The 18,751-nt window shown below is 49.6% G+C and overlaps 2 protein-coding genes across 2 annotated transcripts in view; both read right to left on the minus strand.

Moving 5' to 3' along the window:
• Positions 1-2,693, minus strand: part of pear1 (platelet endothelial aggregation receptor 1) — a 72,229-nt gene extending 69,536 nt beyond the window's left edge. The window contains exon 1 of the mRNA XM_079241423.1: positions 2,581-2,693. The gene's annotated coding sequence lies outside the window, so the exon portion shown is untranslated. The remainder of the gene's footprint in view (positions 1-2,580) is intronic.
• Positions 2,694-14,105: 11,412 nt separating this feature from the next.
• The window catches only part of lmna (lamin A), a 34,511-nt gene continuing 29,865 nt past the window's right edge, over positions 14,106-18,751 (minus strand). Inside the window, exons 9-13 of the mRNA XM_079240851.1 lie at positions 18,642-18,749; positions 18,186-18,305; positions 18,046-18,105; positions 17,812-17,967; positions 14,106-15,653 (exon numbers count right to left, since the gene is read on the minus strand). Coding sequence (XP_079096977.1) covers positions 15,618-15,653; positions 17,812-17,967; positions 18,046-18,105; positions 18,186-18,305; positions 18,642-18,749 — 480 coding nt within the window. The 3' untranslated portion in view covers positions 14,106-15,617. The remainder of the gene's footprint in view (positions 15,654-17,811; positions 17,968-18,045; positions 18,106-18,185; positions 18,306-18,641; positions 18,750-18,751) is intronic.

Raw genomic sequence — 18,751 nt, forward strand, 5'->3', positions numbered from 1 at the left:
TATCTATCTAACATTTCTGAGTGAAACATTTAGATGCCTGAAAGGAAGAGACAATATGGTCAGAAGTCCAGACCAGTTTTTCTGACAGGTAAAACGTTCTTCTGTCAGACAGAGCCAAGAATTCTCCATCAAAATGCTCTTCTGTCACTTTTACAGAGAATAAACACAAGAAAGCTGAACTTATAGAGATTTATAGAGATTTATGGTGATTTTACGGCTCCGCAGAGGGACAGAAATGTTTCCAAAACAGAGCGAGTTAATCATCCTAAAGCTCTAAATCAGCTGTGGACGTCTTTGTCAACAAGCAACTACAGGAACAACGGTTAGCAGCAGTTTGTCTTTCATTTCCCGCTGCTTCAGTTTCCATCAAAACGATCAGCGGTGTGATCAATACACCCTGCTCCACACACACCCTGCAGCCTCGCACATTTGCAAGACTTCGTCTTCACCGGCGGGACACGAGATGACTCACAGCCGCCACGTTTCCCGGCTCTGAGGCGCTGCAGGGCCGGAGGAGGTGGATTCAGTTCCAGCTGCTTCACAGCAAAGTTACCGAGGTCAGGAGGAGGAGGAGGAGGAGGAGGAGGTCGACGAGATGGACGGCAGACCAGCTCCACTTCCTCGCCAGAGTAGACCACCTCCGAGTCTCTCTGATGGAAGCTGGAGAGACGCCCGGCAGGAAACGTCGAGACGCGTCTGTCCACGTTAAAGTCGCCCAGTAGCTCCCAACTCACGGGATGGACCCCAACAGAAAACTCTACAAATAACCAGTTCAAACTGGTTATGCAAGACTGGTCATGTTCCCATGAAACCAGTAAAGTTTCACTGGCCAGTCTGCAGACAGGAAACTGGACACGATGAGGACGGGTCTGAAACAAAACCTCTACTGCAGCTTAACAGGGTCTGAAATCCAGCAAAGACCTGAACCAGGACGTGAGAGATCCACCTGGACCTTCAGATGGTCCATCTGCTGCAGGCTGAAGCCCCATCAGAACTGGTTTCCATGGAAACTGTCAAGCAGTCAGAAAAGGCTGGAGGTCACATGATCAAAAAACTGGACTAAAGATCAGTAGAAACAGGTCCGATGGAGGGATGGATCCTTCCTCAGAACCAGGACCTTAATGAGTCCAATGGAGGGATGGATCCTCCCCAGAACCAGGACCTCAGTGGGTCCGATGGAGGGATGGATCCTTCCTCAGAACCAGGACCTTAATGAGTCCAATGGAGGGATGGATCCTCCCCAGAACCAGGACCTCAACGGGTTCGATGGAGGGACGGATCCACCCCAGAACCAGGACCTCAGTGGGTCAGATGGAGGGATGGATCCTCCCCAGAACCAGGACCTCAACGGGTTCGATGGAGGGACGGATCCACCCCAGAACCAGGACCTCAGTGGGTCAGATGGAGGGATGGATCCACCCCAGAACCAGGACCTCAGTGGGTCAGATGGAGGGATGGATCCTCCCCAGAACCAGGACCTCAGTGGGTCAGATGGAGGGATGGATCCTCCCCAGAACCAGGACCTCAGTGGGTCAGATGGAGGGATGGATCCTCCCCAGAACCAGGACCTCAGTGGGTCAGATGGAGGGATAGATCCTTCCTCAGAACCAGGACCTTAATGGGTCCGATGGAGGTACGGATCCTCCTCAGAACCAGGACCTCAATGGGTCCGATGGAGGTACGGATCCTCCCCAGAACCAGGACCTTAATGGGTCCGATGGAGGTACGGATCCTCCCCAGAACCAGGACCTTAATGGGTCAGATGGAGGTACGGATCCTCCCCAGAACCAGGACCTCAGTGGGTCCGATGGAGGTACGGATCCTCCCCAGAACCAGGACCTTAATGGGTCAGATGGAGGTACGGATCCTCCCCAGAACCAGGACCTTAATGGGTCCGATGGAGGTACGGATCCTCCCCAGAACCAGGACCTTAATGGGTCAGATGGAGGTACGGATCCTCCCCAGAACCAGGACCTCAGTGGGTCCGATGGAGGGATGGATCCTCCCCAGAACCAGAACCTGAACAGAACTGAAGCAGTGTGGATCATCTAGACAGAAGCATCCACTGGAGCTTTGGAAAGTCCTTTAAATATCCTGTAGAACTGTTCCTGGAAACTCCTTCCAGGACCCTGTAGAACTGTTCCTGGAAACTCCTTCCAGGACCCTGTAGAACTGGTTCAGACCCAGTTCAAACTGGACAAACTTTTCTTCGAGATGTTTTCCAGCTCATGTCTCCTCGTTCAGAATAAAACACAGAAATAATCAACCCGACCTTAAAGTGTGAAAAGAAAATCCAAAAACCTTCCATAAATCCCGCAACATTTTGCTGTGACGAGTAAAAAACGCCGCTGACGTCAGAATATTTCACATTTTACGTCATTTTAACGGCTGAATGAGAAACAGACACGAGTTCACCGTCATGCTGCGCAGCAGGTTTCACTGAGGTAAACTTCATCTTTCAACATGTTACGGGAGTTTAGACACACACACACACACACACACACACACACACACACACTGAACAGTCCACACATCTTTGCTTTTGCTTTGAAAACGTCAGAAAACTGCAGCTCGTCTCACCTCGCAGGAAACTTCCACAAAGAGCAACTTTCCAGGACAAGACGCACTTTTTCACCAGCAGGTTCCAGGCTCCAGGATCCAGGTTCCAGGATCGCGCTCCAGGCTCCTTCCAGTCCTGTGGACACACGAGTCTGCAGAAAGAACCAGCAGTCCAAACGGGGGAGGGTCCAGAACTGGAGCCAAAGAAACTGGAAAACGGTGACAGCAGGGAGGGGACTGGAGGAGGAGGAGGAGGAGGAGGAGGAGGAGGAGATTCTCTTGGTTTTTTCTCCTCATGTCAGAGTGTGAGTGTGTGTTTAGGAGTTGTTTGGGATGATACCTGGGAAAACGATGATCGTCTGGAGAAACAAAAACACAGCTCGTTTCTCCAGGAGGTGTTTCTGCTTGAGGTTTTACTTTATAAACAATAAATGTACGGAAGCTGAGAGCGGCCATTTTCACAATTCACTTTTCCTTCAGTTATCTTCACATTGAAGATTTTCAAAACTAAGAGTTTACAGAGTATTTATACTCTATAAACTCTTCATAAGAGTATATATATGATTACTTTCTTGTACTTTTTCCACCAACATTTACACCTATATCAGTACTTGTGTCCCTATAAAGGAGGGTTGCACAAGAAGATGGAACAAAAATAAAAACACCAAGAACATCAAGAAGAAATGCTTTAATAAACTGTACAGATGAATAAATAAATAAATCTTTTTACATGATAAAATAACTAAACTGCAGGTTAATTCAAGATGAGTTACTTTTAATAGATAGAATAATTATAAACATAAAAGTAAAAAGATAAAAACTATCATCATGAGATCTGATTGGCTGCTCTTATCATGTGACTTCACAGGTCATTTTATTCCCATAAACAATTTTCATGTTTTGAATCATCAGCAGAGAGCCTCAATCATCAAAAACACATCAAATCTGATATTTTTACCGGGTGATTTCAAAGTATCGACTAAAAAAAAAAAAAAAAAAAAAGCTGTGATTCATGTGATTTGTGCCGTTTTAGTTGTTATCTCGATGAACACTGTAACATGTTTTGAAAGATTTTTATAGAGATGAGCTCGGAAATCTTCGTAAAATCGGGATCGAGGTAGTCATTCCTGGTGTTAAACTTCAGGAAAATCGCAGCCAGAAAGTGAACAGAGTGACAGATTCCTGCTTCATCTCAGAAATTCACACAAATTACAGCATTTAGCAGCTAAAATCCGCAGCTCGGCACATTTTTACAGAAGCTAAAGAAACCATTCCTCCTGCTATTACCTGGAATTTCCCCTCGGGGTTGAATAAAGTACATTTCATTTCATTTCTTATTCCTTTTTTCTGATGAAAAGGAAACTTGTTCTTGTTCTTTGTTATCACAAAAAGGGATTTTTTTTAGCCAATAAACAGGCTGGAATAGTAAAATGTACAAATAAAAACCTGGAGAACCAGTTAATACCTAGCTGTGTTCACTGGTCGGCAGCATAACTGGATATAAAAAGAGCATTTCAGAGAGTCTCTCAGATGAAAGGACAGACATCTTCACCGATCTGAGACAAAATGTCGTAAAATTTGTGAAATAATTTCAGAAACATGTTCTTTAATGTGAAATAATGATGCCTCTAATGATCCCACCATCTACAGTGTAAAATATCATTAACAGAGAATCAGGAGGAATCTCTGTATGCTTGGGACAAGGCCCAATAACAAGACATTCATTTGAGTCAGTTGTGTTGGAGAAGGGTTGCACTCTGTAAGATTAAGATATAAATGGTTAACAAAAAAAATCTTTTTTCCATTTCATTAAAGAAACAAATAACGACTTTTCTTAACATTTTTCACGGTTCGGGTCTTAAAAGGTTCGTCTCCAGATCGAACCATGAGGTTTGGTAAAGACCTGGACTCGGTTCCAACAAGGGAAACATCTTTTACTTCGTTATGCGACTTGTTAAAATGGTCAAAAGCTTTTTGTTTGGATGCAGGAAGTCTCTTCCTACCACACAAATCAAAGCAGTCCACAAACTCGAAGCCATTTATCACGACAGAGTCTCTTTGTCTTCCACACGCGTTATTGACAGCTGTGTAATGGCTTCCTCCTCCCCGGCTATGATAACCAGCATTTTCCTCCCTGCTGGGTGCTGACACTGACAAACAACCGATGGATGGAGGTCTGCTGGAGCAAACATCCTCACTCCACGGAAACCAGAGCCGGAGGAAACAAAACAGTTTCCTGTACCCACAGAGGCACCGACTGGACCGGCGGCCCCTCTCCGAGGGCGCCGAGGGGGTTAACAACCTCTGACCTGTCCTGAGAGGGTCAGAAAACATGCCTGAAAAACATTTGCTCACACCCAGTAAATGCTATTCCTCCCATTCAGACCAGTTCTCCGTCGTCATCGTGGAAAGTCGAAGCTTAAAGTCAGAAAGCTGCTCTCAGGTTGGACATGTCCGTCTTCTTTCAGGTCTTCCAGACGTAGCTGGAAATACGTCCTAAATGTAAAAATAGCATTATGAGTGGAAATGTGATATCAGTAGTACTACTGATGATGTTAATATCTAAAGTACCAGTCAAACGTCCAGATACTTTCCAGTTAAATCTAATGGGAAGGTGTGTCCAAACTTTTGACTGATACTTTAGAATATAAAAACAGAAAAAGCTGAATCCTGTTTGGTTTTTTAGAGAGAAGGCAGAGCTTCAGTTAACTCTCCTGTTAACATACTAGTTAATATTGCTCAGTTTTGGTATAAATAATGTAACAGAAGTAAAACCATTAAATACTGGGAGCATTTCTGCTTCCTGCTGGGAGGTGCTGCCACCTGCTGGCAGACTGGTGGTACAACAGCCAACTCTATGTAAAAATATTCCCACTCAGAACATTTTATCCAGAGTTTCTGGAAAAGTTCAGACAGTAAAACTGTAAAGTTTGGGGTTTGATTGTTTCTATTAATGTTGCAGAAGATGAAGAGTTTCTGACGAATAAACTGGAAAATTTTGGTTTATTAAAAGGTTGAATTATGTTGATGTTCTAAGATACGTAAAGAAACGCTGAGTTTGATCTGTCAAACACTAAAGTACAATTATAAATATCAACCTTTAACTGCTCTGGACTCAGAGGCATCAAGGATGCACCATCACATGGTGGAGACCTGGACTGTGGTCAGACTGGTTAGAGATGCAGATCTTTGTTGTATGGGAGCCGGGTCAGGGTCCTGTGGGGGTGTTGGGATGCAGCTGGATGACACACAGCTGGATGACACACAGCTGGATGAAATGCTTATTTAGTCTACACTGAATAAGAAACTGTTAATACTGCAGAAACAGGAGGGTACGCTCCATTTCGTTCAGCTTGATGTGCTTTGAAAGTGTTCTAGATCTTCAAATCTACTTATCAAATCAGGTTTTATTCTTCATATCAGTGAAAAATTATTAATTCTGACTGAAACTACAGTTGTTTTTTCTCTCATTAATCTAACATCTGAATGAATAAACTGCATTAAAAATGTTTACATGCAAACAGCTGAATCTACTGAGGAGGTTTAACTGTTTCGGAGTTTTTCTGACCTCGCTGAGCTTTGATAGCAGCAGATGTGATGCTGCCTTTGGTGTTTGTTTTGTTTTTGTTTTGTTATCATTTGTTTTTCACGCATAAACTTTCAAATCTGCTGGATGAGACTAAAATAGAAGCTGGGATTGATTGAGATAAAAGACGAATTGTACTGCTGGAAAGACCCAGATGTGTCCGGATGGTTCCGAGTCTCGTCAGGATCGATTTGAGCGTCTGCAGAAAGTTTAACGAATCCAGAATCCTTTTAAGACAAAACATGAGAATTTCATAAAGCAAACAAATCAGTTGGATAAACGCAATCATTTTGGTTTGAGTCTCTCCACCCACCGCTCCACCCTTCTCTTCACCTACTTCTCCACACACCTCGCCACCCACCTCTCGAACCCGCCTCTCCACCCAACTTTCCACCCGCCGCTCCATCCGCCTCTCCACCCACCTCTCCACCCGCCGCTCCACCCGCCTCTCCACCCAACTTTCCACACGCCTCGCCACCCACCTCTCGAACCCGCCTCTCCACCCACCTCTCCACCCGCCGCTCCACCCGCCTCTCCACCCACCTCTCCACACGCCTCGCCACCCACCTCTCGAACCCGCCTCTCCACCCACCTCTCCACCCGCCGCTCCACCCGCCTCTCCACCCAACTTTCCACCCGCCGCTCCATCCGCCTCTCCACCCACCTCTCCACCCGCCGCTCCACCCGCCTCTCCACCCAACTTTCCACCCGCCGCTCCACCCGCCTCTCCACCCGCCGCTCCACCCGCCGCTCCACCCGCCTCTCCACCCACCTGTCCACCCGCCGCTCCACCCGCCTCTCCACCCACCTGTCCACCCACCGCTCCACCCGCCTCTCCACCCGCCGCTCCACCCGCCTCTCCACCCACCTGTCCACCCGCCGCTCCACCCGCCTCTCCACCCACCTGTCCACCCGCCGCTCCACCCGCCTCTCCACCCACCGCTCCACCCACCTCTCCACCCGCCGCTCCACCTGCCTCTCCACCCACCGCTTCACCCACCTCTCCACCCGCCGCTCCACCTGCCTCTCCACCCACCGCTTCACCCGCCGCTCCACCCGCCTCTCCATCCGCCGCTCCACCTGCCTCTCCACCCACCGCTCCACCCGTCTCTCCACCCGCCTCTCCACCCGCCGCTCCACCTGTCTCTCCACCCGCCTTTCCACCCACCTCTCCACCCGCCTCTCCACCCGTCTTTCCACCCGCCTCTCCATTCCCCGCTCCACCCACCTCTCCATCCGCCGCTCCACCCGCCTCTCCACCCGCCTCTCCACCCACCGCTCCACCCGTCTCTCCACCCGCCGCTCCACCTGTCTCTCCACCCACCTCTCCACCCGCCGCTCCACCCGCCTCTCCACCCGTCTTTCCACCCACCGCTCCATTCCCCGCTCCACCCGTCTTTCCACCCACCGCTCCATTCCCCGCTCCACCCGTCTCTCCACCCGCCTGTCCACTCCCCGCTCCACCCACCTCTCCACCCGCCGCTCCACCCGTCGCTCCACCCGCTGCTCCACCAGCCTCTCCACCCACCGTTCCACCCGCCTCTCCACCCGTCTCTCCACCCGCCGCTCCACCAGCCTCTCCACCCACCGCTCCACCCGTCTCTCCACCCGCCGCTCCACCCACCTCTCCACCCGCCTCTCCACCCGCCGCTCCACCCACCTCTCCACCCGCCGCTCCACCCGTCTTTCCACCCGCCTCTCCATCCGCCTGTCCACCCGCCTGTCCACCCACCGCTCCACCCGTCTCTCCACCCGCCGCTCCACCCGCCTCTCCATCCGCCGCTCCACCCGCCTCTCCACCCGCCTGTCCACCCACCTCTCCACCCGTCTTTCCACCCGCCTCTCCACTCCCCGCTCCACCCGTCGCTCCACCCGCCTCTCCACCCACCTCTCCACCCATCTCTCCACCCGCCTCTCCACCCGCCGCTCCACCCGCCTCTCCACCCACCTCTCCACCCGCCTCTCCACCCGTCTTTCCACCCACCTCTCCATTCCCCGCTCCATTCCCCGCTCCACCCACCGCTCCACCCGCCGCTCCACCAGCCTCTCCACGAGCCTCTCCACCCGCCGCTCCACCCGCCTCTCCACCCACCTCTCCACCTGCCGCTCCACCCATCTCTCCACCCGCCTCTCCACCCGCCGCTCCACCCGCCTCTCCACCCACCTCTCCACCTGCCGCTCCACCCATCTCTCCACCCGCCTCTCCACCCGCCATTCCACCCACCACTCCACCCACCTCTCCACCCGCAGCTCCACCCACCTGTCCACCCACAGCTCCACCCGCCTCTCCACCCACCTCTCCACCCTCCGCTCCACCAGCCTCTCCACCCGCCTCTCCCCACGCCGCTCCACCCGTCTCTCCACCCGCCGCTCCACCCACTGCTCCACCCGCCACTCCACCCGTCTCTCCACCCGCCTGTCCACCCACCGCTCCACCCGCCTCTCCACCCACCGTTCCACCCGCCTCTCCACCCATCTCTCCACCCGCCGCTCCACCCGTCTCTCCACCCGACGCTCCACCCGCCTCTCCACCCGCCTCTCCACCCGTCTCTCCACCCACCGCTCCACCCATCTCTCCACCCGCCGCTCCACCCGCCGCTCCACCCGCCTCTCCACCTGTCTTTCCACCCGCCTCTCCACTCCCCGCTCCACCCACCTCTCCACCCGCCGCTCCACCAGCCTCTCCACCCACCGTTCCACCCGCCTCTCCACCCATCTCTCCACCCGCCGCTCCACCCGTCTCTCCACCCGCCTCTCCCCACGCCGCTCCACCCGTCTCTCCACCCGCCGCTCCACCCACTGCTCCACCCGCCGCTCCACCCGTCTCTCCACCCGCCTGTCCACCCACCGCTCCACCCGCCTCTCCACCCACCGTTCCACCCGCCTCTCCACCCATCTCTCCACCCGCCGCTCCACCCGTCTCTCCACCCGATGCTCCACCCGCCTCTCCACCCGCCTCTCCACCCGCCGCTCCACCCGTCTCTCCACCCGCCGCTCCACCCACCGCTCCACCCATCTCTCCACCCGCCGCTCCACCAACCGTTCCACCTGCCGCTCCACCCGCTTCTCCACCCACCGTTCCATCCTAAAAATGAAGCTAACTGGAATTCATGACAAAGTCTGTCAGACGGAGATAAAACCAGTTTTTCTTTCACCAGTAGACCGACCAACTTGTTCCACCCTAAACGCTGATACGAGCCTATAAACACCGAGGCAGCTGCGATCTCTCACCCGGTATTGATTTTGCACGTTTCCAAACGGCTCATCTGCTTGTGATTAGTTCACCATCAATACAAATGTAGACGGAAATGTATTTTTTACTGTTTCCAGGAGCTTTTGGCATCAACAGGAGCTACAGCTACAGCACCAGCCTCGGAAAATATCACAACTAAAGTCATTCATCACCTTGTTTTCTCTTCTTTCCTACCTGCTGATACACACCTGCAGACTATCTGCAGAAAAGCAGCAGGAACAGCTGCAAGGCAAATATCCGGTTACTGACAACATTAATTTGTTTGCATCTGTTCAGCAACAGAGCTGAAATTTCTTTACTTCTTTAAATCATCGTGTAACAGAAACAAGTCCAAGTTTGATGAAGCAACATTGTCAAAAATGACTGTAGACAATACGGAAGATTTTCCAACCAGCGTGTTAACTGGTGACAGATAAGGGTGTCACCGTCCATCCAGCAATGATGTTGTCTTTGAAAGCCAGGAACACCACTTTGGTTCAAACTCCATCAGAGAATCAGTTCAACAAATATTTGTTGACCTGTGAAGAACTTTTGTCTTTTCGCATCTACGCAGTAGAATACTGGGAAGAGATTCAGTCCACCATCGCACCCAGAACCAGATCCTGAAACTGGGTTACAAAAGGAGGAAGACATTCACTACATACAAAACATAATTTTTACATTCAGCTTGTTAAATCTTCTCAGAATAAAAAAATAAAATCCACCAGAAATTTGAGCAGATTTTGACTTTCTGTAAAACTTCCTTTTAGAGTTTAAGTACTGATTGTACAGCATGACGCTTAGTGACGGTGGGGTGATGATGATGAGGTCATTAACGGTAAAACAACCCAAAAGAAGCATCTGAAGCATAAATTAATCACAAAATGTTCATATTAAGTTATAGCTTCCTCTTCATCGCCCACTTCTTCCTCCTGTTTAGTCAGACATCCTCAGCAGACACATGACAAGTTACTGATACTTTGACATGTTTATGTTGTGTTATAACATCCACCGCTGTTAGTTTTTGGTTCAATAAATTGTCTTAAATAAAGGAATGACATGATTCTGTTCTCCATTTATGATGTCACATCAACATTTAGCATAATCTTTTAGCATAAACTTTTAGCAAAAACTCTTAGCATCAACATTTAGCATCAACATTAAGAATTAACATTTAGCATATTCTTTTAGCATCAACTTTTAGCAAAAACCTTTAGCATAATCTTTTAGCATAATCTTTTAGCATCAACTTTTAGTCACATCTTTTAGCATAATCTTTTAGAATCAACTTTTAGCATAATCTTTTAGCATCAACTTTTAGCATAATCCTTTAGCATCAACTTTTAGTCACATCTTTTAGCATCAACTTTTAGCATAATCTTTTAGCCACAACTTTTAGCATCATCTTTTAGCATTAACTTTTAGCCACAATTTGTAGCATGATCTTTTAGCATCAACTTTTAGCATAATCTTTTAGCCACAACTTTTGGCATAATCTTTCAGCATCAACCTTTAGCAACAACTTTTAGCACAATCTTTTAGCATCAACTTTTAGCATAATTTTTAGAATCAACTTTTAACCACAACTTTTAGCATAATCTTTTAGCATCAATTTTTAGCATCAGCATTTAGCATAATCATTTTAACATCAACCTTTAGCATCAACTTTTAAACTCAACTTTTAGCATCAACTATCAGCCTAATCTTTTAGCACGTTCTGCAGCTGAATATAACATTTTATGAGTAGTTTATAAGAACTGAACCAGTTCATCTCAGATGCACAGAAAGTTCACGTTTCAGCTGGTTTGTGGATAAACTAACATTTGATTCTACATGTCTTCTGAGAAAAGCACACGAGTGTGATGGAGGAGCCTCCACGTCCATGTGGATTGTTTCATGTGTGATGGTGAGGTGGATGCTGGGATTCAGGAGAGGAAGTGTCATCGTGGTAGAAACCAGAGCATAAAAGAAGCCTTCACCTCTGCCACGGAGGCTTCTGGTCATTCAGGATCCAGATTCGTCTCTTTTCATGTAAATCTGCTCGTTACTTTTGGAGAAATCCTGCAGCAGAACGATCAGCGATAACCTGGTCGGCAGAGGTCATCACCTCTCTGTCAGAGTCTCAGTCAGTCAAAGCTGCAGACGGGATTGTTGCTGTTTGACAGCTGGGGAGGAGACGCTTCCTGATGAACACAGATCTGCTTTTATTGAGGAAGAGACGCTGAAAGGAAGCGGAAGAGCAGGAGGAAGGAAAACCAGGGTGATCCTGCAGCTTCTTATTCCACCTGCTTCTTAGGTTTCATTAAAGGAGGCAACGGATTGTTTTCTTTAAATCTGGGACATGTTGGATATTTCTGTTGATTAAAACTGAACCAGGACTGGATTTGCTCTGAAAACACCTTTAAGAAGCTGAAGTCAGTCCACAGAAAGACACGTCGTCTCAGCTGATGTTGCACAAACACAACAGGTTTAGTGGCGGTTGGAGAGTAAAATGCGAAGCACTCCACGACTTCCAGCTCTTCAGATCCATCCGATAAAATATTAAAACATGTAAATAACGTGTTTCTGAGCTTCATTAGACGACTTTCAATAAGCACGTTCCAGGACACGTTCCAGGACATATATCAGGACAGATTCCAGGACACGTTCCAGGACAGATTCCAGGACAGATTCCAGGACACTTTTGACCAGAAATTCCAGGTTTTCCCAAACTAACTGGAGTTTCTTCTGTCCCCAGAGCGGCAGAGGTCCCTCGGACACGCTCCTCACGAGGACCCCCAGAGCCACTACGACCTCCCCGTGAACAGCCACATCCCGGGTCACTACGACCTCCCTCCGGTCCGCCGCCCCCCCTCCCCAGGCCCCTCCCCCAGGAGAACGCTTCAGTGAAAGCAGAGCAACATTTCCCTCCTCCTCACTACGAGGATGATGATGATGAAGCTGGTAAACTGAGGCTGCCTCACTTCAACACAACACCGCCCCCTTGTGGGCTTTAGGTGGTACTCCCCCCACCGTCACAGACTTGGCATCCAGGCTGAAGAGCCAGCCGGTGAGGAAGACGGCGTGTGTGGAGACGCCAGCGGGGGTTCAGCCTCTCATGGGGGAGAAAACCCACCTGAACACAACCACTGGGGAAAGTTTGGGTTTAAATTTCTGCTGCGTCTGTTTTTCCTTCATCTGATGTGGAAACACGTCGCCATGGGAACCACATGCACGTGTGTTTCTGGAACATTTTCATCTGATCCACAGAACATGCCAGTCACATGTGAAGAACATTTGTTAATTTACATGTGATTAACATGCTAATTACACGTGAAGAACATGAAAACGACGTGATTTTTCTTTAAGTGATAAACTTTGTTTCCCGACTTGCAGCTGATTTTCTCTCTTTACTTCCTTCAAGCCAAAGAGAAACAAAAAGCAATAATTTGTCATAATTCTGCTTCTAAAAGTGTCTCGTTGCTGCTTTCAGAGGAAACTATTGATTAATATCCATCTTGAATTATGTTTTCTCGCGATCACAGGATATTTATCTGGTCATCATGTTATAAACTTTATTTTCTCGAAATAATTAAATAATTATCTCGTTATCACGACAAAACAAAGTTGGTTATCCAGCAATCTCGAGATAACAGTGAAAAACATGCGACCACGGCCGCTCTCGGCTTCCGTAAGCAGAGACGAGGAGTCAAGGTTCTGTGCTTTTAAGCTTTTAAAGCTAAAACACGAGAAATACAATTTTTTTGAAAGTTCAGACTGAAACTTCATTTGCAAATATTGATTTGATTCCTGCAACCTGTCCCAGTAAAGCTGGGATAACAGACTGGGAAAGCAGATGAGTAACAGGTTCAGTGGAAACAGGTGGGTGCCATCATTGGGTATAAAAGGAGCCTCCTCAGCAGACAGTCTTTTACAAGCCAAGATGGGGCGAGGTTCACCACTTTAACTGTGTGAGCACAGAGGAACCAGTTCAAAATGAACGTTTGTCAGCATACACGTGGAAGAATTTAAGGATTTCATCGTCTACAGTTCAAAATATCAAAAGATTCAGAGAAGCAGGAGAAATCTCTGGATGCAAGCAGCAAGGCTGGAAACCAACTGGATGCACGCGACCTTCGCTCCCTCTGGCAGCATAGATTAAACCAGACTTTATCTAAAGGATATTACCATGAGGACCCAAACATGGACTCGTCAATCCACGGCAGTCCATCCAAGACGAGCTCGGGTCCAGAGGAGATACCGGTGTTTCTGCGTGGCGACGTCTGAATTCGGATTTGCGTGGTCCAGTTTTAACAGAAATCTTTGGTCATCTTCTTCCTGTTCCTCCTCCTCTTCTTCTCTGGTTGTTTCCTGTCTCTCTGGTTGTGCCAGCTAAACAACTCCCGCCATTTCCGGTGACATTTCTCCGTTTTCTGGGTAAAGTGACGGTTAGCTACACTTCAAAACGGACCAGATTACGTACATAACCGAGGCGGGAAGAAAATGCAGCCACATTTCTGAATGAAAAAGCATTTATTGGCCGAGAAGCAGAGTCGTCGTGCGAGTTTTAGTCATGGAAAAGTACTAAAAAAAAAAAAAAAAAATATCTTCAGCTGGCAAGTTTATCTGTAAAAAAGTGTTTTCTGCTTGCAGGAATAATTCTGAGTCAGTCACTGGAAAAGAAAATAGCTTTTATTCAGCATCATTTTAGAAAAGAAAACAATAATTACATCATCTCTGTCCATGGCATCTCCATGGTAACAGCACTGATCTTCCAACTTTGGCATTAAAAGCTTCGGGTCACATTTTAAATCCTTGAGACCTTCAGATGAACGTCGAGACCTGAACTGGAGGATTCAGGATTTAAAAAGTCCTGCACATGATTAGATCTGAGCAGAAAAAAGTTGTGCAGGAATGAACCCAAAGCGAGTCGGAAAGACTCCCTCCAAAGCAAAAGCATGTGTTCCGGTAGGGGGTGGGGGGGGGGAGCAAACAGTGGATCCACAAAACAATTAAATACGTGTCTGTAAAATAACCACGTTCTGCACCATGGAGGCCCAGCGAGGGCTATTTTCCCGTTTGCTGGACGTCTGAAGGCACTTCAGGGACTTTTTAAGGCAAAACAACATCTAACTTGGCAGAAACACTAAAGTGTCGGAATAAAACACGACGGCCATCAAGTATTTTCCATAAATGCTTTGAAAAGCTTTGTGCTGGAGTATAAATGACTGAAGCTGCCAGACTACAGTACAGATCTACCTGCTGTGCAGAGAAAGCAGCGCATGAAGTCACAAACAGGCCCCGCAATCCCCACCCTGATCCCAGAAATCACAGAGCTTAGCAGGAATGAAAGAGGAAAAAGCGTTTTAGTACGAGTCAAAGAGGGCGTCTGACGGTCACAAGACGGCGGCACGAAGCATGTGAGCTGAGAAAACACTCATGATGCTTTCGTCTTTCCTCTCAAGGCACATTTGCATTTTCAATGAGGAAAAAGCTGCTTTTTAACAGCTGTTTATCATAGTTTCACTACAAATATAAACTGTACAAATGGCACCGACTCCATCAGCCAGGACTCGGGACGGCGTCCTGATGAGCCTGGAGGTGGAAAACATGATGCTTGGATGGATAACGCATCTTTTTTAGAGGAAAAAATTCAATTGTTTTGGTACATTCGGCTTATCCAGCAAATAGTTTCTGTCGAAGCTCTAAAACATAATTTCTTTAGTTAATTCTGCTTCGGGTGCATCCCAGCTGCCTGACGACAATGCGTCCGCTTAGCAACCTGAGCTAACAGTTCTTTGGCTTTATTGCATCTAAACGCAGCACAACAACGTTGTGAAAACGAGGCAAACGAATGTGGAGCGTAAACACGTCGTGATGGGCGACGGCATGATGACAAACACCGGAGGTTTCCGTCAGGGTGCAGCAGCTGTGCGTGTTGAGTGTTGACTGCCTGGCCATTAACAGTAAAACCCCTCTGATGGAAGCGCGAACACTGTCAGTGTGTGTGTGTGTGTGTGTGTGTGTAAGCAGAGTACAGTACAAGCTTTTGCAGAGCAGACATGCATTAACATAAGTTGATTACACAAAAGCAAAACATGAAAATTCTGCAAACCAGGAAGCAAATCTAAACTGCAGATGAACCTGAATACAAAAAAACCATAACAGTCGTATAAAAAATGATCCAAAAACATCCCAACAGCAGGAAACTCTTCTCCTCGTGAGCTGCAGGAGGTGGTGCGTTCAGGTGAGGTCTGGTTTTTACATGATGGAGCAGTTCTCCGGCTTCATGCGACCCTGAAGAGGAAGTGACGACAAGGTTAGAAAGAAAAGAACCTACCAGACATTTAATGAATTCAGACACCTAATCAGCTTCACCTGCTGATGTCACAAAGTATCTCACCAGCCAATCACATGGAAGCATGTAGGCATGATGAAAACGACTTGCTGAAGATTAAACTCAGCATCATATTCATTTATTCATTCATTATCCTAACCGCTTAATCCAACGTAGGGTTGCGGGGAAGCAGGCTTTAGGCGAAACAGGGTACAACCTGGACGCGGGTTACCGGGACCCCCCTCTGGAGCCAGGCCTGGGGGTGGGGCACGAGAGCGTGAGTCAGGTGGCCGGGCCTTTGACCATGGGGTCCGGTTGGGCTCAGCCCGAAAGGGTTACATGGGCCCCACCTCCCGTGGGCTCACCATCTGCGGGAGGAGCCGTAGGGGTCGGGTGCAGTGTGAGCTGGGCGGCAGCAAGGGGTGGGGACCCTGGCGGTTCGATCCCTGGCTGCATAAACTGGCTCTAGGGACGTGGAACGTCACCTATCTGGTGGGGACGGAGCCTGAGCTTGTGCACGAGGTTGAGCGGTTCCGGCTAGATGTAGTTGGACTCACCTCGACGCATGGCTTGGGCTCTGGAACCAGTACCCTCGAGAGGGGCTGGACCTTCTTCCACTCTGGAGTTGCTCATGGTGAGAGGCGCCGAGCAGGTGTGGGCATTCTCATCAGCCCCCAGCTTGGTGCCTGCACGTTGGGGTTTACCCCGGTGGATGAAAGGGTAGTTTCCCTCCGCCTCCGGGTGGGGGGACGGGTCCTGACTGTTGTCTGTGCTTATGCACCGAACAGCAGTTCAGAGTACCCACCCTTTCTGGAGTCCTTGGAGGGAGTGCTGGGGGGTGCTCCTTCTGGGGACTCCATTGCTCTGCTGGGGGACTTCAATGCTCACGTGGGCAATGACAGTGAGACCTGGAGGGGAGTGATTGGGAGGCATGGTCCCCCCCCTCTGAACCCAAATGGTGTTTTGTTATTGGACTTCTGTGCTCGTCATGGATTGTCCATAACGAACACCATGTTCCAACATAAGAGTGTCCATATGTACACCTGGCATCAGGATTCCCTGGGCCGCAGTTCAATGATCGACTTTGTAGTCGTATCGTCAGACCTGCGGCCACATGCCTTGGACACTCGGGTGAAGAGGGGGGCGGAGCTGTCAACTGATCACCACCTGGTGGTGAGTTGGCTCAGATGGTGGGGGAGGAAGCCGGTCAGATCTGGCAGGCCCAAACGTGTTGTGAGGGTCTGCTGGGAACGCCTGGCTGAGTCCCCTGTCAGAGCGAGCTTCAACTCCCACCTTCAGCAGAGCTTTGAACATGTCCCGAGTGAGGCGGGGGACATTGAGTCCGAATGGGCTGTGTTCCGTGCCTCTATTGCTGAGGCGGCCAGCCGGAGCTGTGGCTGTAAGGTCGTTGGTGCCTGTCGTTGCGGTAATCCCAGGACTCGTTGGTGGACACCAGCAGTGAGGGATGCCGTCAAGCTGAAGAAGGAGTCCTATCGGGCCTTCTTGGCCTGTGGGACTCTGGAGGCAGCTGATGGGTACCGGCGGGCTAAGCGGCATGCGGCTTCGGCTGTCGCCGAGGCAAAAACTCGGGCATGGGAGGAGTTCGGCGAAGCCATGGAGAAAGACTTCCGGACGGCTTCGAGGCGATTCTGGTCCACCATCCGGCGGCTCAGGAGGGGGAAGCAGTGCTCCATCAATACTGTGTACAGTGGAGGTGGGGAGCTGCTGACCTCAACTCGGGACGTTGTGGGTCGGTGGAGGGAATACTTCAAAGACCTCCTCAATCCTACCAACACGTCTTCCGATGAGGAAGCAGAGCTGGTGGACTCAGGGGTGGACTCTCCTATCTCTGGGGCTGAAGTTGGAACAGGGGATTCTCATCCTGTAAGTCCAGTTACTGTCTTGTTGCCTACATCTAACATTGTTCTCCTGTGATGGACTGGTGACCTCTCCAGGTGTATCTGCCTCTTGCTAAATGATTGTTGGGACAGACTCCAGCTTCCCTGTGACCCTGAACCAGACTAAGTGGCATTACAAGAACCAGACTAAGCAACTTTGTCCCCCCTGCTGTAATCCTGGAGGAAACACAGTTACAATCGTCATCAGTGATTATTCTACCTGTCTGGGTTCGTTGGAGCCCATGAAAAAGGAATGTCCGACGAGGCCTTCGGTTACGCCGCCACTGCGGTCTGACGGCTGCCCGCAGGAGTCGCAGATCACCGTGCGGCTGCGCAGGTTGTACTCGTTCTCCACGCAGCTGGTACTGTGAGCGCTCTGCAGGGGGCGACAAACAGCTGTTCTACTGCTGCTCCACAACATGCAGGATGGTTCCTGGAAAGCTGAGCAGCTTACCATGTCATCGTCTTCATCGTCCTGGAACAGGGTGCGTGTCACCTTCCTCGTGGCCATTTCCTGGAGGTGAAGCCAGAGGGAAAATGTTAGCTCGCTGCAGCTGAAAGAAGACATGGAATCTCAGAGACGGGAGGTCAGACCTCTCCGCTGGCGCTGATGAGGGAGGTCTGCAGGAGGTCGCCGGTCCCCCAGGAGTTCTGGCTCTTCCACACCAGGTCGGTGGGAGGGTTGTGGGTTCCACCGCCGGATGAAGCCCAGATCTGAAAAGGGGAAGGAGCACAGAGAAGACTAGTAGGAGATAAAACTGCTTTCTGTTTCCTCCTCCTCCACCTGGAGGCTCCATCATACCATTAGTGTGGAGTGGGGGGGCGAGGATGGGGGGGTTTACAATCCTCCACGGTGATGTTTGTAAATCACTGTATTCTGTTTTTCCCCTAAATGACCAAAGGCGCTCCAGAATGACGGGAAGCTGCTAATGCCTCCGTCTCAGATGTTTTCTGTCCTTCATAACGAAGAGGACGTGCATCGTGTGTGTTACCATAGCGACCAACGTCACTTGGCTTACAAACAGACCCGCTGGACTCAGAGGAACTTACAGTCACAGTTCCTCCAGCCTTCAGGGTGAACTTGGAGGGGAACTTGTAGAGGATGGGGGTGCTGCTCCCAACCTGTCGCTTCACCTGCCAGTTGCCCAGCGACTGGTCCT

This window comes from Telmatherina bonti, assembly GCF_933228915.1.
Source record: "Telmatherina bonti genome assembly, chromosome: 5".
Classification (NCBI taxonomy): Eukaryota; Metazoa; Chordata; class Actinopteri; order Atheriniformes; family Telmatherinidae; genus Telmatherina; species Telmatherina bonti.